Here is a 25,455-nt window from a genome sequence, read left to right as displayed (position 1 = left end):
GTAGCTTGCTAACAGTCATACAGCTGATTTCAGGCCTATGGTTTTCTAATACTTGACCCCAAACAATGAGTCTGTCATTGGATTAGAACAGAAGAGTCTGAAGAAAAAGATCGAGGCAGATGATGTTAGATGGTGAGACCGAAGAGAAATCGCACTTTGCTCTGGCCATCAACTTTGTTTAACTTCTCTGAGCCTCCGCTTTCTAGTCTGGAAAGTTAAAATCATACCCACCTTACTGGAGTTACTATGCAGATTAAAATGCAAAATATAAAGAAAGCATTTAGCACACTGGCATATAGTAAGCACACTTAATAAATGGAGGCATTTTTAAATTTCCCTACTGAGGAAGGTGGATGTTACTTTAGGGGGAAAAAAACGAGAGCTATTATAGGTTCTTCAGCAGGGGAGTAGGTATAACAAAAGCCGTATTTTAGGACAGTGGGGCAGACAGCACTGTAAGATGCTAAGAGTGTGAATTAGGGTTCAGGTACTGAGTATGGAGAGGAGAGGGGAGTCACCAAAAACATGTAAAGGTGATGAAACCTGTCTCCCCTAATTCTCCTCTGCACTGAAAAGGTCCCCCCACCTCCACCACGTACTCAGCCCTGTGGGTATTGTTGCTTCTGTTCATCAGACTTACAGGCATGAAATTCATCAGCGGGAGTCTACGCAGAGCTAGTCAGGAAGGTTTACAGGTTCAAGGGAGGCTTGGCTAGACCAGCAGCATCTCCCAGAGGAGAAAGGGCCCCTGCATGTGCAACCTCCCAATCAGCTGCTTTTGTCTAGCTTCCCTCCCAACTGAATTTAATGTCTTTCCATCCTCTGCCTCTAGTTAAGCTGCTGTAACTGCTGTTCTTCTGCACAGCCAGGCACCTGCCAGGGCCCGCTGGCACTGAGTCCAGAGCCCAGCCTGACAAGCACTCTGTCGTGGAGCTTCTTGTTAAATGCTGCGAGGAAGAGGCGCATCACATGCTTTTTCTTCCCCAGCAGTGGCTGTTCCCAGTGTGATCATGAAGAGGGGGGAAGATTGGGGAAAGAGTTAATTTGATGCCTACTTATGGAATGAAATGGCAATCAGGCAGATGGTCTCTCTCTATCCATGGATTCTTCTCTGATATTTCATCTCAAGTTCTGGATATCAAAACTGTTTGAGCAATAGAGGGGATAATGGGTGACTGAGGAATTTGGATCTCTAGGTCCTTTGGGAGGGATAAGGAATAGAGTTACAGAATGCCATTGCTGAAGAGGGCCTCAGGGATTATGTTTAGTCCAAGTATTGATATTTTCAGTCTTACTCTTTAACAGAAGAATTCTTTCTTCAAGTCAGACTTTACATAGAATCCTAATATATTGAGTAGAAAAAAGGGAAGAGCTGGTTTGGTAGAAGCAGGGATAGGAAGCTCCAAGTCCTACTAGTTGGGCTGCCCTCTCTTTAAAGGCAACCTGAGTACAGAACCATAGAGCTCTGTGCTACAGCTTGAAAACCACTGCTGGCCAAATCTTTTCATTTCACAGTCGAGGAAATGGGTTCAGGGAGGGGGAATGGTTTTTCCAAGGTTGCTTGACTTCCTGTCCAGTGCTTTTTTTAATACTATTGCGTCTTTCATACCATTTTTTTTTTCCATGTTATTTCAAAAAATCAGAATCCCTTAAGTGATGTGAATTTTCCCAGTAATACTTATATTTAGAAATTTTTGGTCTCAGAAATGCTGTTGGGCCAGAGCTTTAGTGCAGAAATCCTAATCTACAACTATGGCCTGTCCTAGAATGTTGGGAGTTTGCCGGGGGCAGGGGTTGATAAGGACAGGGTCAGCCCCGCTCCCCCATTTTTATTTCTCTACTAGAGTTCTCTTGCGACACCTATGATTTCTAAGTAAGCCCTGAATGCTGAAATGGCCTGACTTGGTTGGTATGTTGTAATGAAATTACGGTAACCCTGAAGGAGTGTCAGGCTACATTTGTATTGTTGAATTTCATTACAATGGTATCCCCAGAAGAACCTGAAAATAGAAGAAAATTCTCCCCAGCTCTTTCATGTTTACTGAATAGCATGATTAAATAATTTCATTTTGTCCCAATGAGCCCTTTCCTTCTGACTACCTCACAGTCCTCTAAGGAGTCCTACATACTGAACTAGGAGTCAAGAATGGAGAAATATCATCCAGATCACGGAGGGCCAGCCTTCTTCCGGTAGCACAGCCAGTCTCACTGATCAGATCTGCCCTGGGGGCCGCCCTCCCCTCTGCCGAGCCTCGCGGCTGTCCTTGGTTTGCTCACGTGCCTTCTCCGCTCCACAGCAGTGCTGTGACTTAGGATACCACGCCAGCCTGAACCGCGCGCTGCGCACCTTCCTCTCTGCTGAGCTGAACCTGGAACAGTCGAAGCACGAGGGTCTGGACGCCATCGAGAACGCTGTGGAAAACCTGGACGCCACCAGTGACAAGCAGCGCCTCATGGAGATGTACAACAACGTCTTCTGTCCACCGATGAAGTTTGAGTTCCAGCCCCACATGGGGGACATGGTGAGCCCCTCCTTCCTCTCCTGCACCCCCAGGGGGCTTGAGCTCACTGGCGTCTAGAGTTTCTGCACTCAGGCCATGGTATTCTGGGGAGGGCAAGGCTTGGGGCTGGCTTCATGTGGGTGGAACCCAGTCCACCCATTCAGCAAACAGCTCCTGGGTGCCTGCTGTCCACTAGGCTTGACCGTAGACACGGGGTTAGAGCCCTCAGGGGGCTTACAGTTGATGAGTTGACAGAAATATGCATAGACGGGGACACCGAGAGGGACTGGCAGGATCAGAGGAGGTGAGAAACAGCCAGCGTGCTCTAAAAACTACTAATAGTTCCATATGATGAAAGGAAAAGGGAGGTGGAGTCCTCCAGCTGGTGAGGCTGAAAGAAGCAAGGGCTGAGATGGAGCCAGATACTCAAGGTTTCTGATGGGGAGGGAGAGCTCAGCAAGCTGATGGCGTGATCTTCTGTCATTTGTCAGAGTTCTAAAGGCACTTATTCTCATGGGTTCAGAAGTTTGTGATAAAAGGGGTAGTTTTACTTAGGTATTGAACAAAAAAGAATGGATACTGCAGAAGGACAAGAGCTAAGATGTCACCCCTAAGAATGGCTGTCCAGGCAGCAGTGCATGAATGTAGGGGTCTTCTCTCTGATTTTTTACCTCTGATGGCTAAAACAAGAAGGGCCTAAATAACCTGAAGTGAGACGAGAGAGCTCTTTGGTTCTGGAACCTCTGAATCTTGAGGTTCCACTTCTGGTGGTGGTTCATATAAATCAAAGTGAATCTTCTTCCTGGGTTAGGAGCCACCACTTGACCTTTGGATTAAATCAGAAGGAGGATATATAAGCTTACATAATAGAAAAGGTCAATACAGATCTTCAGGCATGGGTGAACTGAGGACTAGGAATTATATCAAAAGACTCACTTTTTCTCACTCTGCTTCACATCCTATGTTTTGGCTCTGTTCTCAAATAGGCTTTTATCCTGTGGGGGCAAGGAACCTACATTTGCAGCCTTATCCCCCTGTGGATTGAAATCCGACAGAAAGAACATCTGTTTCCTTGGGAATTCCTGGTGGTTCAGTGGTTAGAACTCCATAGTTTCCCTGCCTTGTGCCCAGGTGTGACCCCTGCTCAGGGGAACTAAGATCCCGCAGACCCCAAGCTGCGTGGTGCCGCCAGAATAACAAGCAAACACAGAGAGTATCTTCTTCCCTCCCGGAAGCCCTCACAAGTCTCCCCTTGTCTCCATGGCTCTGATTGGGTGATGTGCTTACCCCTGAGCCAATCACTGTGGTTGGTATCTGCAGTCAGCTGAGGCCATACCCTGCACCCTCAAGTTTGGGAAAGTCCCATCCAAAGCACAGGGCCTGAGTTGTGAGTGAAAATTTCCCCCTCAGAGGACAGTCAGGCCGAAGTTACCAGAAGAAGGAGGAAAGAATGCTGGGTGACAGAAAAAACAACAGTGTCCTCTCAACAAGGGAACAGTTCTTCCATTAAGATGAACATCCAGATGCTCTTTAGAAAGCGCTGCTCCAGAACGAGAGCTGGTGCAGCGTCAGCAGTGGACCTCCTGCCATCAGCAGGCCACCGTGGACAGTGGGACATTTCTATCCCAAGAACAGAAGTGTGGGGATGGTTTCTTTCCTCCTCTCCTCCTTGGGAAAACCGTTTCCAGTTTGTCTCCATTGCTGTGGCTCAGGCGTTGAACAGATGGAAAGGGAGATGGCAGCATGCGCAGCTAGAATACGGGGGTGGGGTGTCACCGAGCCCCAGGAAGCCCCATTCCTCACCTGCTCTGGCTTCTGGTCAGACGTGTCTTCCAAACCCCTTCTCCAGCTGCCACGGAGATTCCTTCCCAAGAAGTAGTGGAACTTGGGGACCAGCTGAGTGGAGTGATGTTAATACATTTTCTGGTGTCGACTGTGTTGCCTGCTAAGCCCAGCAGCTTGTCTCCATAAAGGGGGATTCCAGACGCTGAGTGCTCAGGCTCCCTCCTCGCCCTGTCAGAGCCTCATTCCCATACTCCGGAGCACAGCTGGAATGCATTACCTTGCGCCCCGGTAGAGGACCGCTGCCAAAGCATGCACCAGCAGCCCTGCTGCTTCTTAAAGAAACAAGCGTGGAGATGGTTTTCCCTCCATGATTCCCGCCTGCTAGATTGAAGTCACTTTAAAAATCAATAGTTCAGTCTTCTGCCTAGGCCCTCCCTTTGTGTGATGCTAGCTGATCAGTGGCTGAGCCAGGCAGGGGCCGGGGCGAATCCTAGATCATGCAAAGGTTTTGCTTTCCAGCCTCGCCTTCATGTGAGTGGAGAAGAAAAAGCGATGAGAGGCCAGTCTTTCTTGGTCCCTGCGGCCATCTATCCCCAGTCAGTGAGGGCTGTGTATAGACTGTGGAGGCGAAGAGAGGGAGCTGCCTGGAAGTCCTTGAACTGGGGCCAAAGTTCGGGTGGCATTCGGACCGGAAGCCCTGAAATTGGCCGAGGCCCCACACTGATTGGTGTTCTGGGGCACTCAGCACATGGACTGATGCCAAGCACTCTCCGATGCACTGGGAGGAGGCGCTTGGCTCTACCCTTGGTGCCCCCAGAGGCTCGTGGGGCTCTGGATGCCTGACCGGTGACATCAGGCAGCCAGAGAGTTTCACTATTGGCACCATCCCATCCTGGCCACCGAGCTTTCTCCATTGTGTCTGCTTATCCAAGAGCCAGGATGAAGTCAGCTCTCTTCAGATCTGAGAGCTGGCTCAGGCCAGCCTCTCAGCTGGGGGAGGAGGTCAAGTCAGTTGAGAGCTTAAAAGCCAATGGAGGAAAAGGTCAGGTCCCAGCCCCCTCCATCTGAAGAGAGGTTTTGTCTTTTCAAGCAAGAGAATGGTCTGTGGGCTTGGGAATCTGCCCACTCGTCGCTGGGGAAGGAGGAGGCTGGTTCTATCCAGATGTCTCTCCACAAACGAGAGGCTAAAGGACGCGTGGTGGCAAGGTGACAGGAGCTGCCTGCACGTGGCCCTGCCTTGCAGTCTGCCAGCCTTCTGTTCCTCATCTGTCATCCTGGGGACGGTGGGGGACCTCAGGCCCACGCCATCGCCACAGCCCCATCGGGAGACAGTGGCTCAGCCCTCCCCTCACTCGGGGCGAAGCTTATTGACAGCGGTCCTTGGGAGAAAGACAGACTTTTCTCCCACGCAGATCTGGTGAAGACCTGGAGTGAAATGATGGCTTTTTGAAAATGCCAAGTTCCACAGGATTCCATGCCCTCTGGGGCCCTCTAGCATTGCCCATGGACTTGCTCCTGGCCTCACACTTTCTCTCATTGAGTCAGAGCTCTCATGCGTGGCCCAGATTTATAAACACATGCTGGCTTCCAGCAGCGGCACGTTAGCCTCCTGACCCACTTCTCTCCTGCTCTCACTCTGGTGCCCAGCGGGGAACAAAGGCGGGGCCAGAGAGGTGGCCACTTGGACCTCTGGCAGGAAACCCTCCCTGGGCCAAAGCTTGTGCGCCTGGAGCCAGGGCTGCCTGAAGCCCTCTTCTCTGCCCTGACTCCGGCTTCCTGGGAGCCGCAGGCCCTTTATGGACCTGCCCCTGCCAAGCACCAGGCTAGAGGTGGGCTCCAAAGAGAGAGAGAGAGAGAGAGAGAGAGACCTTGTCAAACAGGTTCCCTTCCTCCTTCTTTTCTTGTGCTATTTGGTCCTAGAAAAGGTCTGCACACTTTGGCTTTGGATTTTGTTTCACGTAGAAGTTGTGAGCTTTGCAGCTTGAGTACAAGTCGTTTTATTAACAGTAACGGGCCTCTGACAAAAGATCTGTGTCCTTTCCCTGACCTGGTGTTGCTTTCTTTTGGCAGGCATCCCAGCTCTGTGCCCAGCAGCCCGTCCAGAGTGAGCTGGTACAGAGGTGCCAACAACTGCAGTCTCGCTTATCCACACTGAAGATCGAGAATGAAGAGGTGAGTTTCCTGCTCAGGAGGTTCACAGCCACCCTCTGAGTTCCCCTGTCGAACCTCTTGCTGTTCCCCATACGGGAGCAGGTGGAAGGAGCATGCAGGGAACGTCCGGGCTGCCGCAAACGTTTCCTAGCCAAATGTAGGCTTGGATTTTCCCCTTCTGCTACATCCTGCCCTTGAACTCCAGGAAGTGGCTCTTGCATTGCCAAAGGTTGAGCTCTATTTTGAGCCTTCTGCAAAATGCTTTTGTCCCCGCCTTTACACATTTAATCAAAATGGCACTTGGCAGCTGTGTGAACAATATTGTGTCTCTGAAACCACCCCCTCCTGCCTGGCTTTTTCCAGCATTTTCAAACAAACAGAGGCCTTTGACTTTGACACTTCAAACATCTCCATCCTCTTAGGAAAGGGAGACTTTCTTCTGGGCCCAGTGTATTTGCTTTCAACAACTAGTTCAAAAGGGCAGTGCAATTGATTATCAGCTCCTTATTCTTTCGAGCTCTTATGACTTCTTACCTGGAATCTCAGTTAAGTCTTACTTTCCCCTGTAAGATCAGGAAAGCCTAGGGATGGGTCACTTGGTTTGCAAGTGGGGAGACAAGCTCGTTATTTGTTGAAGGTCAGGAAACAGAACCTGGGTCACGGTGGGACTCGGCCCATCACGAATTTTTAACCCGCTCTCTATATGATGGGGTTGCTTTGGATTGGTTTCATTCTCTCTCCCTTAGCAAGTCCAGTATAGCCAAGAGCTAATCTTAAATTTAAAAATTAAACATTAAATAGCCAGGCCAAGCAGGCAGTATGAGGGACATAGTGGGTTTTAGGCCCTTACTGAAGAGAAGAGGGTCCATGTGATATTTACCACTTGCTCAGCACTGTTCATTGGGAAGCAGCGCTGCAGGCCCACTAACACCTGCTCCCTCCTTCCTCAGCTCACTTCTCCAAGCTTCTCCATCACTACCGTCTTGCATCCCACCCTTCATGCATTATGTTGGCCCTTATCATGACAGGTAAAGAAGACGATGGAGGCCACTCTGCAGACCATCCAGGACATTGTGACCGTTGAGGATTTCGATGTCTCTGATTGCTTCCAGTACAGCAACTCTATGGAATCCGTCAAGTCCACGGTCTCAGAAACTTTCATGAGCAAACCCAGCATCGCCAAGAGGAGGGCCAACCAGCAGGAGACGGAGCAGTTCTACTTCACGGTGAGGGGCTCCACGCCCTTTAAAGACTGGCTTTAGGTGCTGCAGCACACATGAGCCATTTGGATCCCAGGGTCCTTGTCAGGCATCTTCAGGGCAGTTTTTTAATATCTTGGCTTGGATCTGGGCATGTTCAGAGACCATCCATACACTTCAAGGCACAAATATTTACAAGTTTTGTGTCTACCAAGAGTATTTTCTTCTTGAAGACGTTTTTAACCAGCTAGTAGACTTTGTTCACAACTTTCCTTCTCATCCCTGGGCATCATCCCAGGGGGCTGCATCTCCTAGCTCTTAAGAACCACACTGAGATATTTTGGCTAGCATACCTTACAGTTAAAATCTGTTATTTCTTCTAGTTGATGTGATAACTTTATAATTTGTGGCAATACAAAATTATTTTTCATAATAATGGCTAAAACTCAAAGGGACAGGTAATGTGCAGCATTATTGGTTTGCAGAGAATTCTAAAACGTTATATTTATATTTTGTTATTTATGCATCTCCCAGTCTTCTTTTAGACAGGTGGACCCAATTTTTTTAAGTAGTGTTAACAGTCCTTTGGAAGGTTGCTGGTTGGTCTTTGGTGATACTTTTTAATAATTGAGTTATTTCGAGCTTGCCAAGTAGGATTTATTGCCTGAGCTAAAATTTATTTCCTAATCTTCTGACAACTAAGAAAGAAGAAATTAAGTTTGCAGATGTGAGAGGAAATATAGCCAGTGAATATGCATACTGATTCTGAATGAGCAGAATTAACTTGTTTTTCAGTCAAGAAGCATAGTCTGCAAGTAGCAAATTGAATTTCTCCTGCAACTAGAACCATTTGTTTAATTCTTCTTTGAACACTGCCCTTTCTCCATTAGGAACACTAATGATTTGCTATCTCTTTTAAAGAAGAAATCTGTTTTCTCAAGTAGTTAAGCTAAGAATTCTTCAAAATTTTTTTAAGTCCTAGAGAAGAATGTTGAAAGGGCGTGATTTAACAGTATTGTTCTTTTAAAATAACTTTTTTTTCTTGTTATACAAAATAAAGCATGTTTATTATATAAACTTGAGAAGTAAGAAAGAAGAAATTAAAAATCATCCATAATCCCAAATATCTACAGGTAATAGTGTTAGAATATATTCTCTTTCAGGCTTTTTTTGATGCATTGCACATGGATGTGAGCATATATTTATAATTTTATTATAAAAATGGCAAACTGCTGGCATATTGTTTTATCTGCTGTTTTCACGTAAATGATTAAGTGAAAGCCATTTAATTATAACATGCTTTAAATATATTTATGAGTAAAATGCTAAAATCAATACAAAGAAAGAATAGAATGACATTTTGGCTCATTCATTCATTTTTGTAAAATATATAACATATTGCCTGTTTTGTAGTAAGTACTCAAAAATGCTGAAAATTTATTATCCCTATCATCACTATAATTTATTCATTGAAAATTATTAAATTATTCATTGATCATTTATTAAGGATCTACTCTGACACTGTGCTGTATAAGCTGGGAATACTAAGAATATCAAATGAAGAGAATGGTGGAATTAGGCCTATGAAGGGAGAACTTCTTTTTTACTGCATGTATTTCTAAAGAATTGCAATAGGTTAATTTTGATAATTTAAAAAATAAATGTAAAAAATATTAAGTGCATCCATGCACACATGTGTGAATGGCAGCCAGGATGAATGGAGTTGGGAAACATCACACACAGAGTGACTGTGCGGATAAGGCAGAGAATCAAGAGGAGAACAGAGTCCTTTGAGGCCAGAGCAGCACCTGCAAGAGCATAAAGGCATGAAAAATCTGGGACAGACTTGGGAAAAACTTCTTGTCTGTAGTGAGGGCTGTGTACCTCCCCAAGCTTCTTTATCTCTGGAGGTTGTTAAATATTCGAGAGGCTTTAAATAATAGGATTGTCTGACTGTTCTGTCTGGACTGCTTAGATATAACGCTACTTAAATGACCCAATCTTGTTACATTGTAGAAGATTTCCATTTTTTGATTAAACGAGAATTTTGAACATGAAAATCTGTATTTAAGACTTCAGAAATTGCTTCTGAGCTTTAAGGGACGCTACATTCGTATTTAGAATTGACCTTTAGTAAGAGCCAGAATGACCATATTCAAACTGGCGATCTCCCAAATCCTGCCCACCCTTTCACCTCTATCTGAATGCAGTGATGTCCACTAACTCATTTCCTGTCTTTTGTGACCATAATGCTACTTATCAAAATTGCATGTAAATTTCCTTGGCTTTTTTGTCCGGGCTTGTCTAGTAACAGATTCGTAAAAGAGTTCACCATTTTTGTAATTGGTGTTTGGAATGCGTCAGATAATTCAGTTCATGATAAAGGGACTTTGGGGGAGGAGGGGTGGCAAAATGGCAATTCAAGGAAAGGTGGCGTGTGAATGGCTGCCTGCGCTTGCCGAACCCACAAAGCCAAGACAGCTGCAGGTGTACTTTCCTTAGTCTTTTCCTTCACAAACATTTACCCTTGTGTTTCCTGGGTCTCCTCCTGGAAGTCCCCTTCTTTTGGAAAGTTGGAAAGAGGTCTCTTGTCAAGGCTTTGACTCCTGGTAGTATGACTGGTGACCCAGAGGGCTGCTAGGAATACTTTCTGAGCACTCTTGGCTGTCATCAGATTGATCTCCCAGATGACAGCGACTGGAAACTTGAAGCATGACCTATAAGGGTCGGTCGTGTGCAAGAAGTACCAGGAAAATAATCATGAAATTTTAAAGCTTGAAGTGGTTTTTTTAAAATCATCCAGCCAAATCTTTTCATTTGAAAGGTTTTTTTTAAGAACTAACAAACAACAAAAATTCAAAAAGGATGGGTAGCTTGTCCAAGGTCATCAGCAAGAGCTGAAGCCAGAACTCTGGTCTCCTGGTGTCCAGACACCAGCTTTTTCTCTTTGCCCTGATGAGGAAGCTGAGGTCAGGGGAAGGCTCGGGAACCGCTCAGCTTTCTGCTCTGCTTTGCTCTAAGTGAGAAGACAGAGGTTTTCTGATCTTCTTGGCTTTGTATCACTTATCTTCTATAACATGCAATCCCGCACTGTCCACCTTTTTTCCCATTGCCTATTTTATTGTAACCATTAAAGATTTTTTAAAAACATGCAAAGATTTCAAAAACGCAAGAAAGTCAAGCCTCTACCTGTTCCCAACCCCCACTTCCTGCCAGTGACTGATGCCAGTTTCTTCTGTGTCCTTCCAAAGGCGTTCTGTGTGGACACAACCACTGACGTACCCTTTAATATAATATTACTACATTAGAAATATGAGGAGATAAAACAAATAGAAATACAAATGGAAGTGTCTCATCAATACTGTTCTTCACTTAGCTGTTTTTATCATTTGGGATGGTATCTTCAATTTATTCCAAAAAGATCTAACTCTTCTTTTAATAGCTGAGCAGAATTTCATTTGTACAGACAGATGTTACATTGTTCAGTTAACCAGTTCCCTTCTCATAGGCTGTCCTTGTTGTTCAGTCACTAAGTCGTGTCTGACTATTTGCGACCCCATGACTGCAGCATGCCAAACTCCCCTGTCCTTCACTATCTCCCGGAGTTTGCTCAGATTCATGTCCCTTGAGTCAATGATGCTATCTAACCATCTCATCCTCTGCTGCCCCCTTCTCCTTTTGCCTTCGCTCCTTCCCAACATCAGGGTCTTTTCCAAGGAGTCAGCTCTTTGCATCAGGTGGCCAAAGTATTGGAGCTTCAGCTTCAGTATCAGTCCTTCCAATGAATATTCAGGGTTGATTTCCTTTAGGATTGACAGGTTTGATCTCCTTGGATCCCAGGGACTTTCAAAGAGTCTTCTCCAGCACCACAGTTCAAAAACATCAATTCTTCAGTGCTCAGCCTTCTTTATGGTCCAGCTCTCACATCTATACATGACTACTGGCAAAGCCGTAGCTTTGACTATATGGACCTTTGTCTACAAAGTGATGTCACAGCTTTTTAAAATGCTGTCTAGGTTTGTCATAGCTTTTCTTCCAAAAAGCAAGTGTCTTTTAATTTCATGGCTACAGTCAACATCTGCAATGATTTTGGAGCCCCCCAAAATAAAATCTGTCACTGTTTCTACTTTTTCCCCTTCTATTTGCCATGAAGTGATGGGACCAGATACCATGATCTTAGTTTTTTGAATGTTGAGTTTTAAGCCAGCTTTTTCACTCTCCTCTTTCACTATCATCAAGAGGCTCTTTTGTTCCTCTTCGCTTTCTGCCATTAGAGTGATATCGCCTGCATATCTGAAATTGTTGATATTTCTCTGGGTAAGCTTGATTCCAGTTTGTGATTCATCCAGACTGGATTTCACATGATATACTCTGCATATAAGTTAAATAAGCAAGGTGACAATATACAGCCTTGTCACATTCCTTTCCCAATTTTGAACCAGTCTGTTCCATGTCTGGTTCTAACTGTTGCTTCTTGACCCGCATCAGATTTGACAGATAAGGTGGTCTGGTATTCCCATCTCTTTAAGAATTTTCCAGTTTGTTGTGATCCACACAGTCAAAGGCTTTAGCATAGTCAATGAAGCAGGAATAGATGTTTTTCTGAAATTCCCTTGCTTCCTCTATAATCCAATGGATGTTGGCAGTTTGAACTCTGGTTCCTTTGCCTTTACTAAATCCAGCTTATATATTTGGAAATTCTCAGTTCACAAACTGCTGAAGTCTAGCTTGAAGGATTTTGAGCATAACCTTACTAACATGAATGAGTGCAATTGTACAGTAGTTTGAACATTCTTTGGCATTGCCCCTCTTTAGGGTTGGAATGAAAACTGACCTTTTCCAGTCCTTTGGCCACTGCTGAGTTTTCCAAATTTGCTGACATATTAAGTGCAGCACTTTAACAGCATCATCTTTTAGGATTTTAAATAGCTCAGCTGGAATTCCATCACCTCCAATTAGCTTTGTTCGTGGTAATGCTTCCTAAGGCCCACTTGACTTCACACTCCAGGATGTCTGTCTCTAAGTGAGTGACCACACCATCATAGTTATTCGGGTCATTAAGACCTTTTTTGTACAGCTCTTCTGTTCTGTGTATTCTTGCCACCCCATCTTAATCTCTTCTGCTTCTGTTAGGTCCTTACTATCTCTGTCCTTTTTCATGCTCATCCTCGCATGAAATGTTCCCTCCATATCTCTAATTTTGTGAAGTCTGCTCACTACCAGCTAAGTACTGTCAGACCCTACAGGTATTTCCTTGTGTGAGGATTGGAGTATGGGATTCTTGAATGGGGGATGAAATGGGGATGGATTTTTTTATAAAATAAACAAAACTAGGCTGCCTGAATTCGGGGGGACAGAGTCGGGTAAGGTAAGAAGCTGTAGAGGAGCCTCTTCCTTGACCATTGAACAGACAGTGCTCTAAGACTGCTAGACTTGGTGTGGTCCAAGATCTTTTTTTTCTTGGTATTCTCCAAGAATAAACAGATACATGATAAATGTGTACTAAGTGGGTATAAATGAATAAATGCCCCTGCCATGTCAATTTAAGTAGGGAGATATGCTCCTGTTGAAAGGTTTGCTCTGTTATTTATTCTGTCTGACAGCTGTTTCGGGCTTTAAAAATTGACAGGCAGGAGGGGAAATGTCAGTATGCTTGGCTGGTGGGGAAGAAGGCCCAGTAACGACACCTGTGAATCTCTGTGCACTGCACGGGGCTGACTAGGCACAGCTCACTCCTCCCGCCACCCTTTCTCATCATGGTGGAGACTTGTGACCTTGGGCTCACAGATTAAATTTAATGCATAGGCAAGGTCCATGAGTTGTATAGCACCATGGTAGGAATGTATTTAAAGGGAGGAGGCATTTTAAAATTAAATTTGAAAACCATTCTTGTGCCTCCTTTTTTTCTTTTTAAAGGCTGGAAACCTGCTTTGAGTTTGTTTTCTTTTTGTTTTTGGTGGCACCACGTGGCGTGAGGCTCTCACCTCTTCGACCAGAGATTGAACCCCAGGCCCTTGGCAGTGAAAGTCCTAACCACTGGACCACCAGGGAATTGCCAAGCTTTCTTAAGTATTAGCATAGAGCAAAGAAATTTAGGGAGGGGCTGTTTTTCAGTTAGTTGACCAAGTGATTCTGTATAAGGAGCACTTTTAAGTATCTGCTGGTTGGTGTCAATCACAGTCATGTTTGTTATCTTTATTTCATCTTGAACACCTTTGTGAAAAAAGGTATTATCCCCATTTTTCAGTTGGGGAAGCTTAAGTTCTGGGAGTTAAGTGACTTGCCCAAGGTCAGAAGAGTTAACAAGTGGTGGGACTCAAATATACCAACTTAGCCTTCTTCATCTTACTGCAGTTAAAATGTCTGTCAGGGAGGGTGGGCTCAGAAAGAAAAATTATCATACTAATCCTTTTCAATGAATAAAACTCATCACTGACTGTTAATACTAAATTAAGAATTACTAGGAAAGAAATTAATGAGATCATAAAAACTGAATTGAAGGTTCACAATGGCAAAAACCAAAATCATCCAATAGACTCTTGCTTCCCCTTCTACTTTTGGAAGAAATTCTCAGTTTTCGTAATACTGCGTGTTGCCTGATGGGAGTGGGGGCGGGTAGGAGCAGCTCATGGGGTGTGGCAGTCAGGCTGTGTTTTAGGAATTTGACTTCATTTTGGTGATCTGGAATTGACCGTGATCCTTTTCTTTCTTCTCCACTGAGGAAAAGTCCAGGTGATCACTTTACCTTTAGATGTTTGGGGAGAGGAGCAGGGTAGAGGAAGTGGAATGAAAGAAAAATAATTACCTAATATTGGGACATGCTTTAGATAAGGAAAGTGACTCTCATTGCCCAAGGAAGGATTTTGAAATTACCCGTGAACAGTTCTTCTCTGGGCCCCTGATCTCCAGAAATCATTGAAAAGCCACCTTCCTCCCTTGCCTTCTTCCTTCGCTGTATGTCAGGACGGCAGCACTTGAATCCGCCTAAGCAAGCTCCTCCAGGAAAGCCTGGTTACTCTACCAGCCGACCTCTTGTAGAGATGAGCGCTTTATGGGCGGGACAGGAAAGTGATAAATGATATGCCTGCAAATAGGATGCTTTTACCTCCGCATACCCAGCTTACCCAGATGGAAAACTTCCAACCACTGTTTCCATTATTGGGGATGCAGGTCATACCTTGACACAGCTTTTGATCCTTCAGGATTTAGTGGAACCCGAAAAGGTAATTCATCATACCTCTTTATCAGATTGTTATTTATTTTAATGGTTCACCGAGTGACAGCCGGAGTTAAGCAGTGAACTGTGAACATGAATGAAAAAAATGATTTCTGAAATCACAAGTATACGCATGAGTGACAGGAAGGAGTTTGCCTCCTCCTTTTAGAATTTGGGCTGTTTTCTGAGCACTCTGGTCTCATTTTAAGGGTTACAGTGGGCGGATTTTCCCTCATTAAGAAACCTTTAGCATCTCCTTGGAATGAACTTCCAAAGAGGGGCCTCTGGCTGTTCAGATGTTCACAGTGGATGTTTCCTGAAGGTGTGTTACCTCTGAGCCCTGAAGTACTGTTCCAAGCCCCGCAGTTGGCATTGGTTGGGGATTAGGGTGTCACCCCGGGAAGACTGACAGCAGGTGAGCTGGCAGCTGGAGCAGATGGGATGAGGAAGGAGACAACGGAGCCTGTTTTTAAGCAGATGTTCTCGTGCAGAATCACAAAGGAGCAGAGGGAACAGGTCGTGAGGAAAGCGGCAGAAATGACATGGCGTAGGGCTTGTTTTTTGTCTTCTATTTAATTCAGAGAGTAGGGGCATACTTGGAGGCATGGTTTGTCACTGCTGAGGAAGGTTCTAGCCAGAGGACAGTGAAACTGTTCATTTATTCACTAATTTTCAAGGATTTTTTGAGTGTCTGCTATCCGCTGGGCACAGTACTAAGTATCAGGGGCGCAAAGAATAATGAATGCCATGGTCTCCGACCAAAGAGAGGAGACCATCTGGAGGGAAAGAGACAGGAGCAAAAAAGCCTACGTGACAGGGCTGGGTGAGAAGTGCTGTCAGAGATTTGCCAAGGTCTACACAGGAGCATCTGGGTAAATGTGGGAGGGTGAAGATGAGCATCCCAGAGAAAGCTGAGTTTTTCTTTGTTTTTATAAGGGAAGGAGAGAAATATGCACTCAGTTAAAAGTTCAACCTGTATGGAAAGGTAGATAGTTTAAAAGTAACTCACAGTTTTTTCACCTTTTCTTTCTACTTTCACCCCAAAGGCTTGATCTATACTTTTTGGTTAGTACATTTAAAAAAAAAAAGAACAATTATCATTTTAAGTGTTATATCCACTTACCCCTTCAACTACTTTATGGATCACCAGTGATTCATAGATCATACTCAGGGAGACACTGCCATTTTGCCTCTGAGTTTAGAGGTGGGCAGATGACCCTGACCCAGCAGGTGAACCACTGCAGCAGAAGACATCCAAGGCAAACTGAGATGCCCATGAACAGCTGTGGGGCAGGGTGGGAAAGACACCATAAGAAGAGTCCAAAGACCTGGGATCCGGGTTTGGCACAACCACTTACAGGCTTGCAGCAATCAGCAGTACCCACTGTCTGTCCTCATCTACAGTGAGGAAGCAATGATGCCGTCCCTATGGGCTGTATGCAGTTATCCTGAGAGTCAAATGCTTTCAGTTCAGTTCAGTTCAGTCGCTCAGTCGTGTCTGACTCTTTGCGACCCAATGAACCACAGCACGCCAGGCCTCCCTGCCCGTCACCAACTCCCAGAGTCCACCCAAACCCATGTCCATCGAATCAGTGATGCCGTCCAACCATCTCATCCTCTGTCGTCCCCTTTTCCTCCTGCCCTCAATCTTTCCCAGAATCAGAGTCTTTTCCAATGAGTCAAGTCTTCGCATCAGGTGGCCAAAGTATTGGAGTTTCAGCTTCAACATCAGTCCTTCCAATGAACACCCAGGACTGATCTCCTTTAGGATGGGCTAGTTGGATCTCCTTGCAGTCCAAGGAACTCTCAAGAGTCTTCTCCAACAAAATGCATGCTAAAGTACCCTAAAAACTGGTTTTATTCTGCTTCTCTCCTTCTTCTGCTCTGCACCATAGCAGACCGAGCACTTTATCATAATGATTAAAAGCACACATTGGGGACTTCCCTGGCAGTCCAGTGGTTACGACTCCGAACTTCCATTACAGTGGGTGCAGGTTCGATCCCTGGTCTGAGAACTAAGATCCCACATGCTCTGCAGCGTGGCCAAACAATAAATTAAAAAATAAAAGCACACATTGTATTGCCAAACTCCATATATGGATACTGGCTCCAGCACTCACTAATTGTTTGACCTAAAGCCACTTACTGAATCTCCCCAAATCTCATCCATGAAATGGAGATAATAGTTATCATGGTTCATAGAGTTGTTTTGAAGACTGGCTGAGTTGTCCAGGGAAATACAGCCTCTCACTGAGAGACAAGGTTTGAGAGAAGTCGGTCACAAAGCGCAGTGCAGCAGTCGTATTTTGACTGTTAGAGCAGATGGGTCGCGTTTCCATAAACCTCATCTGTGTTTGGAACCTCCAGTGTGTGTTATGCAAGTGGGGTGTGGCAGCCCCTCCCTCTGTGCGCTCAGAAAGCCCAAGCTTGCTGCAGAGACTCCAGGCAGAATAGAGGAGCAGGCCGATTAAAATACGGCTCAGACAGAGATGCTGTGAGCGGGGGCGGGGCTGAGCCTTGACACTGCCCCTGGTGTGAAGGAATGCACCCTGGGAGGGGCCTGGAGGGGAGGGTGTTGGGAGAGGGGACAAGCTGACCAGCTGCAGGTGTGTGTCCTCACCCCAGGAAGGGGGAGCTCAGTGAGTCCCTCCACCCGCAGCTCCTCGGTGGAGCTGAAAAAGATGGATGCGGAGCTCAAGGAGACAGTTTCTTTCAGTGGCTGACGTGGAGCTCCTAGGAAGACATAAAGCAGGACACTAATCCACCAGGAAAATCAGCAGCTGCTCAGATGCTCAGGGCCTTTAAAAAAAATAAAAAAGGAACCCGGTGGAAACTGGGTCAGAAACCAAAAGCCCTCTTAGAAAGGGAATTGTCCGGCTGAGCATCTGTGATTTTTTTTTTTTCCTCCCCTCCTGGAGCCTGAATGTTCTGTGTCCTCCTCTTTCCTTACAGAAAATGAAGGAGTACCTGGAGGGCAGGAACCTCATCACCAAGCTACAAGCCAAGCACGACCTTCTCCAGAAAACCCTGGGAGAGAGTGAGTGTGGGCTCTGCGGGAGATCTGGCAGCAAGGGGCAGGCCGGGTCCTGGCCCTAGTGCTGAGCGCGTGCCTCCCTCCTCAGCAAAGTGGCCCCCATCTGGTTATGTGAACACATTGCTTTTCCTCGCTTGTTCGCTTGTTCGATGTGGAAGCACACACCCCAGATGACTGCTTGAGTAATGGGGAAAGGCCAGTGCTTAATGAAGCACCAATGCGCATCAGCTACTTGTTTCAATTGAGTGTGCCTGCTCTCTGCCCCCTCCTGTACCTCCTCTGCTACTACCGGGGCCAAGGAGCTGATGGGCTCTTTCCTCTCCAGACCCTCTGGTCAAACTCTTAGCTCCTCTGTGGCAGGACGGAGGCTGGATTAGAGGGTGGGGAGCTGTGAGGTGAGCGTCACAGCTGCTCTGAGTGGAGGAGAGGCGTCCCGAGGGCAGGTGCGGGGCAGACTGCAGCTGTCAGCAGCGTCAGGGTGGGCAGTGGTTTCCTCGTGCTTTGAAGGGCCCTGGGGCTCAGAGGTGGCCTCCTCCTTGATTTGGCCAGGCGGAGGCTCTGGTGCTGAGCTGACTGTCTGGTCTCATAAGATTATTTTAATCAGACCCTGGAAAGTAGCAAGGCAGAGGACTGGACTGGCACTCTGGACTTTCTCCTCAGCTGTCAAACAGAAGGCAGAAGTTGAAAGAGAAGCTTCCCTGGGGTTTTTGGCACCCTGCCCAGGTCTCCTGCCCAGCTCTCAGCATCCTCTGATTAATGGGATTCCCAGGTTGGGGATGCCTCTGAATGCCCTGCCCCCTCCTCCTTGCCCCATTGATCTCCTCGCTTAAAGATGGGGGCGGGGACAGGGGGTACCCGCAGTGAAAGGCAAAACCTGCATTTGCACAGAGGTCGGATGTTCTCAGATCAATTCTTGAGCTCTCCTCAGACCGAGTGCAGAATCTAGGCAAGAGTACAGCGCTCATTGGCTCAAAGGCCCCAGGATTCAGAGCCCCACTTTCCATTCCAGAGCCTCCTAACCCACCCTTCTTACCCTGTTCTCCTGCCCTGAACGATTCCCCCGGTGATTAATTCTTTTATCTCTAATGTCTTTGATCTTGTGATTTTAATGCATTTTCTTTTATGTGATGAAAGCCTGTTAAGTAAATTCTGTTTTCTTCTCCCCCCAACCCCACCCGCCACCCCACATTACACACCCAAGGGACTCAGGCTGAACAGGTCTAAACTTTGCTTACAGAAAGTCTTTACTCTTGGGTTAGCAGATTGCTCCATGGGGAATCAGAGGAAAGAATGCCCAGAACTATTTGAAACAAGTTATAACTGTGATTTCTTTTTGCCAAGATAGTCTAAGCATGACCCATAAGTGAGATGGGGAACAAGCCTCACAGTGTGACAGAGACTGTGTATATGTGTGTGTGTGCGAGAGAGAGTGGGTTTGCAACACACATGCATATACCAAATGTGCTCCTACAGGGGGTGAAGGTTGGCGACCGTTCATTAGTGCTGCATATTGCCTTCACTGACGTTGAACTTCATTGACAAGCTCCAGCCGTAAGGGAAAAAAGAGATCTTCCTGTGTGCAAGTCATCATATGCCCCTGCCTTCTGTATGCATTTGTCATCAAAACGCAAGAGCCCCTTGTTCTTGCCACAGAGGGATAATTGATGTGTATGAGTATTCCAGAATGGAAATGGGACAGATGTTGGAAATAATGGCTCGGAATAATATTTTTGCAGATGAAAGCTGAGCCTTTAGTAAGAGAGACTGTTGGGGTGGGGGAGGGTGTTGTTCAAGATGAGCTGAACTGTAATCAACAATTAGCAACCTTTAAAGGCAAGATAGAGCCCTGCCCTCCCCCCCACCCTTGCAGTTGCCTTTCCAGGAATGTGGGAGCTGATCTGTCCTCCAGCTCAGTTCCTGCTTACAGTTTCCCTGGTGTATCTAATACAGTCTCATACAGACCAAGCTTGGTTAACTGTGGACCCAAAAAAAGCAACACAGATTACATAATGGCCCAAGTTTTTAGAAGCATAAGAATACTTCAGATGAATGTTAAGATCTTCAATCTCATTTTTTAAGGCTGGCTGTGATCCTTTCAATTTAGTACTAGGGCCCACTGTTGGATTGAGAGCCCCAGTCTAATAGCAGTATCAGCATTTTAAATCTCATACAACCCAACCTGCTGGCACCGAGGATTTACTATGAATCTAAAACAAGAGCTTCCACATATGGAGCATATTCTCCCCAAATAACTATTCCTTCCTTCTTCCTCTTCCACCCTCCACCCTCAAGCACAAGTGTGTGTGTGTGTGTGTGTGTGTGTTCATATACTGAAGGGCAAGCAAGCTTGTCCCTCCCACCCCCCCACCCCATACACACATCAGTACACAGAGAAGAAAAGCTGAATTTCATCTCTGGGAAGGTTTCTAATAATTTGTTCTCTAAGGTATGATCCGCATTACTATTTTTCCCCTGTGTCCACCCATTTTCCCACTGGGAAGCAGACTTGGCAAGCCAGACGTTTCAGACACCAGCAGCCCTGGGCTGGGAACAAGCGTCATTAACAGCCCCAGAAAGAGGCCCTGGGTGCTATCTTCTGTTTCTCATACAAGTCTAGTCACAGCGTGAGGCTGGAGGCTCCCAGAGGAGATGGGCAGACACTGTCATTCCTGGGAGCAGGTCTCCCCTTTCACCTCATTTGCTTCAACACGTGCTCTTTGCCTCTGTCTTTCCAACAGGTCAGCGGACAGACTGCAGTCTGGCCAGGTAGGTGTGGCCTGGGACAGCCCTGGGGTGGGTGGGGGGCATGGAGAGAGACCCTCCCTGGGCAAGTGAAGAGCCAAGGAGCTGAGCTAGCAACCTTGGATGGCTCTGCAGAGGAGTGGCCTAGGGCTGAGGTGACTTCCATCCCTTTGCCTTGCTGACCCCATCTGGCCTCAAATGGAAATGAGGTTTGCTGAGCAGAACTGAGTGAAGGGAATCACCATTTGCTGAAATAGTCCCAGTGACCTGAAATGGTCAATGGTAGAGGACCCTGGTAACCTCACCTGAGTGTCTAGACTTCAACATGTGGGTTTTGGAAAGTCTCTGACCCAGGGAAGGAAGATCAGAAGAGAGCATTTGACCTGAGAATTTTTTTTATACATGGAAAAGATGACAGCCTCTAATAGTGAGTGTCACTGGATAATGAAATATTACATTGCATTGCTCGCCAACAGCATTGATACAAATCCTCGCCTGATGTACAAGTATGCAGCCCTCCCAGTCTTTCCCCACCTTCCCCGCCCTCCCCCACCCCAGCCAAATATTTTCCCTCTCAGTCATGGAGCTGCTATGAGAAAACGCATGAGTTGGCGGATAGCGAGTCTTTCATTCAGCCAGTGGTTCTCAGATGCCTACAAATGTGCTGATTTAACGGGGGAAAGAGCTTTAATGAGCTGGACTCCTTAGAGACCCCGGGTTAGCCCATTATATAAACCACTGCCAGCACATACAATAATCATGAGGTCGTTTACAATTATAGGCTCATTATTCAAAAATACCTTCATTTGCCTTTCATCATTTTGTCATTGTGGATTACAATAAAGATCCCATTAATATAGTAGTCTTGTTGACTGGAGGGAACCAGGATAATGGAATTCTGTGGACTCTATCTTCTTGGTGATAGAGTCTTAGTCTGAGTTCACCTGAAGTTCCATATCTGCGGAAGGCTCTATAGGAGTGAAAAGAGCTGAGCTGAATTTCCTTATGCTGGGTTATTCACTGTGACCTTGGGCTGTTCTCTTGCCCTCTCTGAACTCCAGTTCCTCATCTATGAGACAAGAGAGAGCATTCACCTAGACCCAGGAAGCTCTAGGATCCCAGAGAGTTCCTTAGGAGCAGCCTAGTGGAAGGGGCAGATGGTGCCCAGCGGCCCGGCCCTGGTCCCTACATCCTGCCTTTGCTCAGAGAGGTAGAGCTGCTCTCCTTGCCCGGGAGGTTGCTGTCTGAACCAGATTCCCTTGGAAAAAAGGCTTCCAAGGCTAAACACAGCCTGAAAAGCACTGACCTATGGAATCACCAAGGTTCCTTCCAGTCCGGACCCTCTACCCTCTAAATTCCAGGAAAATCACTCCCTACCTTTTCCCTAAGGATTTTCAAAAGAAAGAAAACCATAGCTTCCTTTGGTGTTTATTAGTGTCTCTTTGCACACAGAGGGCTTCCTGTTGTCTAACCCGTACGTATTTTACCGCACATTGAGCCAGTTCCCTCCGAGTCTCCTTTTGAACGCTGGCAGACATTAAAAGCAGAGACCGCTAAGCTTTTGTGAAAAGCACTTGATTGGGCTTTATGTGAAAGGTAACCTATCAAGTCTCTTAGCCACTTCTGGACCTGAGCTGATTAATGTGACTTATTTCATTAGCCACCTCACAGATTGTTTTTAATCCTGTTTTCTCTTTTTCCTCCCCACTGGCCACAGGCGAAGCTCAACGGTGAGGAAACAGGTAAGGGCCCTGCAAGAGGCAGGTGTGTCTGGCAAACATGGTGACACCCGAGATATCACGGAGCCCCACGGTGGGTGGGGAAGACGCTTTGCTGACTTCATGCTAGCCTTTGGAGTGTATGGTTCAGTCACAGCGTGTGCGTGCTAAGTTGCTGCGGTCGTGTCCGGCTCTTTGCGACCGTGTGGACGGTAGCCCACCAGGCTCCTCTCTCCACTGAATTTTCCAGGCATGATACTGGAGTGGGTGGCCATCTCCTTCTTTGGAGGATCTTCCCAGCCCAGGGATTGAACCCACGTCTCTTATGTCTCCTACGTTGGTAGGCCGGTTCTTTGCCACTAGTGCCACCTGGGAAGCCCCTTAGTCATAGTCTGTTTAATGTTACGGCAACTTCATTGATTTAGTAGGGCAAGGATGGGTAGCTTTCTGACTTGGTTCTCTTCTCTCTAGCCATGTACTCTCTCTTACATACTAGAGATCTGGTTTGATTGTGGCAGATTGGGCCAGAACTGTCTTTGGAGTGGCGCCCTTTCTCTAGGAGACCACGAAAGAGGCCTCACATTTCATTCATAGGTACTAATGTGTCAGTAACTCACAGCAGCTAATACCTGGACCAAATCTGCAGATTTTTTTTGTTTCTGGTTTCACGGTTGTCCTATGTGTATTTCTAAGACTTGCTACAAATGTAAAGATTTTGTCTGGTCTGGGAATGATAAAACAGGAGACATTGAACTCTGCAGTTTGGTGCATTATCTTCAGTGTTGTATTAAAATCTGACAGTGAGCCTTGAGCAGCTAGCTCTCACAACCCACCTTAGGAGGGGTCTTAGCACAGCACCGGCAGTCTGTATCAGTGGGTGATCTAAACAGCACTTGTGTTTAAAAAAAAAATTAATTGAAGTTTTGGGTGTTTTTTGTTTTTGTTTTTTTTGCAGTCACAAATTTGACTTCCTAATTATACTTTATGGCAAATACTAAAATGGTTTTGTATTCCCTAAGCTTGTACCAGCTATGCAGTCAACAGTTAGCAGGGAGGGGGTGGAGAGAGCTCAGAAATGTCTTTGTGTCTACTCAAGGGAAAGCTGATCCAGGCTTTCAAAAATCGTTTTGGGTAATTTGCAGTGGCTGTAGCCACAGGGAGATAATGGAATGTCGAGGGCACATGGTTTCTGTGGCCGTGGCAGCCCCTGCAGGGTCTTTGGCCGATCTCACTGCTTCAGCGGGCTGGGCCGTCCCGCTGGGGAAGTTGATAACACAGCCGCACTTGCCTTTGCTTTGTGGTCACGGTTTCTTTCCCTTCTCTCTTTTGGATCTCCTTTTAATAAGAACACCATCAGATGCAATTACACATTTTTTAAATTGTAAAAAATGTCATTGCAATTCTCTTTCCTCTTGTTCCTCTATTTCTTTCTTCCCCTTTCTTTCATAACTTCATTTAAAGCTAGAGAGGAATGAAGTGCCTCTCAGAGACCATTTATTACATTTAAAATTAATAGGTGGATATCTTAAAGAGGGAGCAAGCCCCGCACCCCACCCCACCCCCACCACCCCCTTCTTCAAAAGTAAGAACAGGATTGAACTTGAAGTTTGTTCCTTTCATTTCCTGGACTGAAACTGAGCCTCCTATGAGATGGGGCCTGGGTGGGAGGGCTCCTCTCTGGTTGCAGGAGTGCCAGAGGCCACAATTTGGCATCCGCAATTTGGCGGTGCGTGTCCCTGGTTGGACTGTAATCAGAGAGGAGTGGCGCCCGTCTGGTTTTCAGCCTGCTGTGCCGAGCACGTTTACCTGGTGCTAGATTCATGTAAGGGTTCCCAGGTGCACCAAAAACCCCAATCAAGTAAAGACCTTGTTTTCATTCACTTTTTTCCCAGCGGGTCAAATATAATGGTGGGTCAGTGTTTTTCTAAAATACTCAGGAAAGTAAATAGTAAGTAACTTGGAAGAGGCATAGTTTTGTATAAGTAACCAGGAAATAAAATTTGTTTGGTTGTTTATGGCAAATCAGCCAAACAAGAAGAAGAACCTGGTAGCTTTTGTTTTTGAGGATCCCCAATGGGTTCCAGTCATTTATGACTCTAGCAAAACCTGGGATCAAACCATCTGACTATTCTTTAAAAACAAACAAAAAAAAAGCCTCAACTGCTTTTTTCTAAGCTTTCCCTGCTCCCATCAAGCCCAGAATTTTCTCTTTCCTGTTACTTCCATGTCTTCTTTGCTGGCCCATCTCTCTGTTTCTCGAATTGTAGGCATTTCCCCATGGTTTGGTCCTCTTTTGACTTCCTTCCATACTCTTTGCCTTGTCACTTGTGTTGCCTTAGGTGAATCTGCCTCTCTCCTTCCCGAAGCATCCACTTGTTCTATAGTGCTGTTGTTCGGAGTCTTAGTATCTAACTCCTAAGTGAGAGGCGGGACGTCGGTGCTCGGGAGTTGAATTGGCACCCCACCCTCAGTGCCTAGCTCCTCGGTCTCCCAGCCACATCTTCAGTTCCCTAACACCTCTCCTTATTTCTCTCCTTCTCTTATGGGGGACCCTCCATTCTTCACAATCCCTGAAGCCCCACATGGGAACACTGATGCCTCTTTTTTCCTTATTACCAACATCTAATCAAGTGTTTTCTCCCCTGGTGAAAGTGGAAATCTAACAAGTGTATCAAAGATCAGTAATGGTGAAGTCCCCGTGCGAGGAATTATGCCAAACGGTGGCACATTTAGACATTTTCTGGCCACCTTCTTGGTTGTTTTCCCCTGCAAATCACTGAGCCCATGCTTTACCATCTTTCCCAAGTCGTGTTTGCTACGTTTCTCCCTCCACTTTTGGTTTAAAGTTCCTTTCTTCTGATTGAATGGGGATTTGACCCAGTTATCCTTCAAGACCCCTTCCGATCCTGGGCTTATATGACCAAAAAGACTACAATCAGAAGAATTAAGCTAACTTGGACTCTAACCCTGGAGGAGGGAAGGGGAGAGGAGGAAAGGGAGAGACAGGCACTGAATAGGAACACACAGACCGTGCCCCGTCCGCTGTGAGCAGCATGATCGGTGGTGAAGTGAGAGTCCTCACCGGGCATGTCCTGGGGAAGTGGATTCA

At 46.2% G+C, this 25,455-nt stretch overlaps 1 protein-coding gene across 9 annotated transcripts in view; it reads left to right on the top strand.

The window, feature by feature from the left end:
• Nucleotides 1-25,455, top strand: part of SRGAP2 (SLIT-ROBO Rho GTPase activating protein 2) — a 248,780-nt gene that overhangs the window by 182,675 nt on the left and 40,650 nt on the right. For 6 of the 9 annotated variants that reach the window (XM_043485042.1, XM_043485040.1, XM_043485044.1 and 3 more), the window contains 6 exons: nt 2,298-2,522; nt 6,357-6,458; nt 7,466-7,663; nt 17,805-17,889; nt 20,625-20,652; nt 22,346-22,370. In XM_043485042.1, the coding sequence (XP_043340977.1) occupies nt 2,298-2,522; nt 6,357-6,458; nt 7,466-7,663; nt 17,805-17,889; nt 20,625-20,652; nt 22,346-22,370 (663 nt within the window). The remainder of the gene's footprint in view (nt 1-2,297; nt 2,523-6,356; nt 6,459-7,465; nt 7,664-17,804; nt 17,890-20,624; nt 20,653-22,345; nt 22,371-25,455) is intronic. The other 3 variants (XM_043485043.1, XM_043485041.1, XM_043485049.1) reach the window with 1 other exon arrangement.

This window comes from Cervus canadensis, chromosome 13, assembly GCF_019320065.1.
Source record: "Cervus canadensis isolate Bull #8, Minnesota chromosome 13, ASM1932006v1, whole genome shotgun sequence".
NCBI classification, from domain to species: Eukaryota; Metazoa; Chordata; class Mammalia; order Artiodactyla; family Cervidae; genus Cervus; species Cervus canadensis.
Note: the sequence above shows the minus strand (reverse complement) of the source record. Positions and strands in the feature narration are given on the sequence as shown.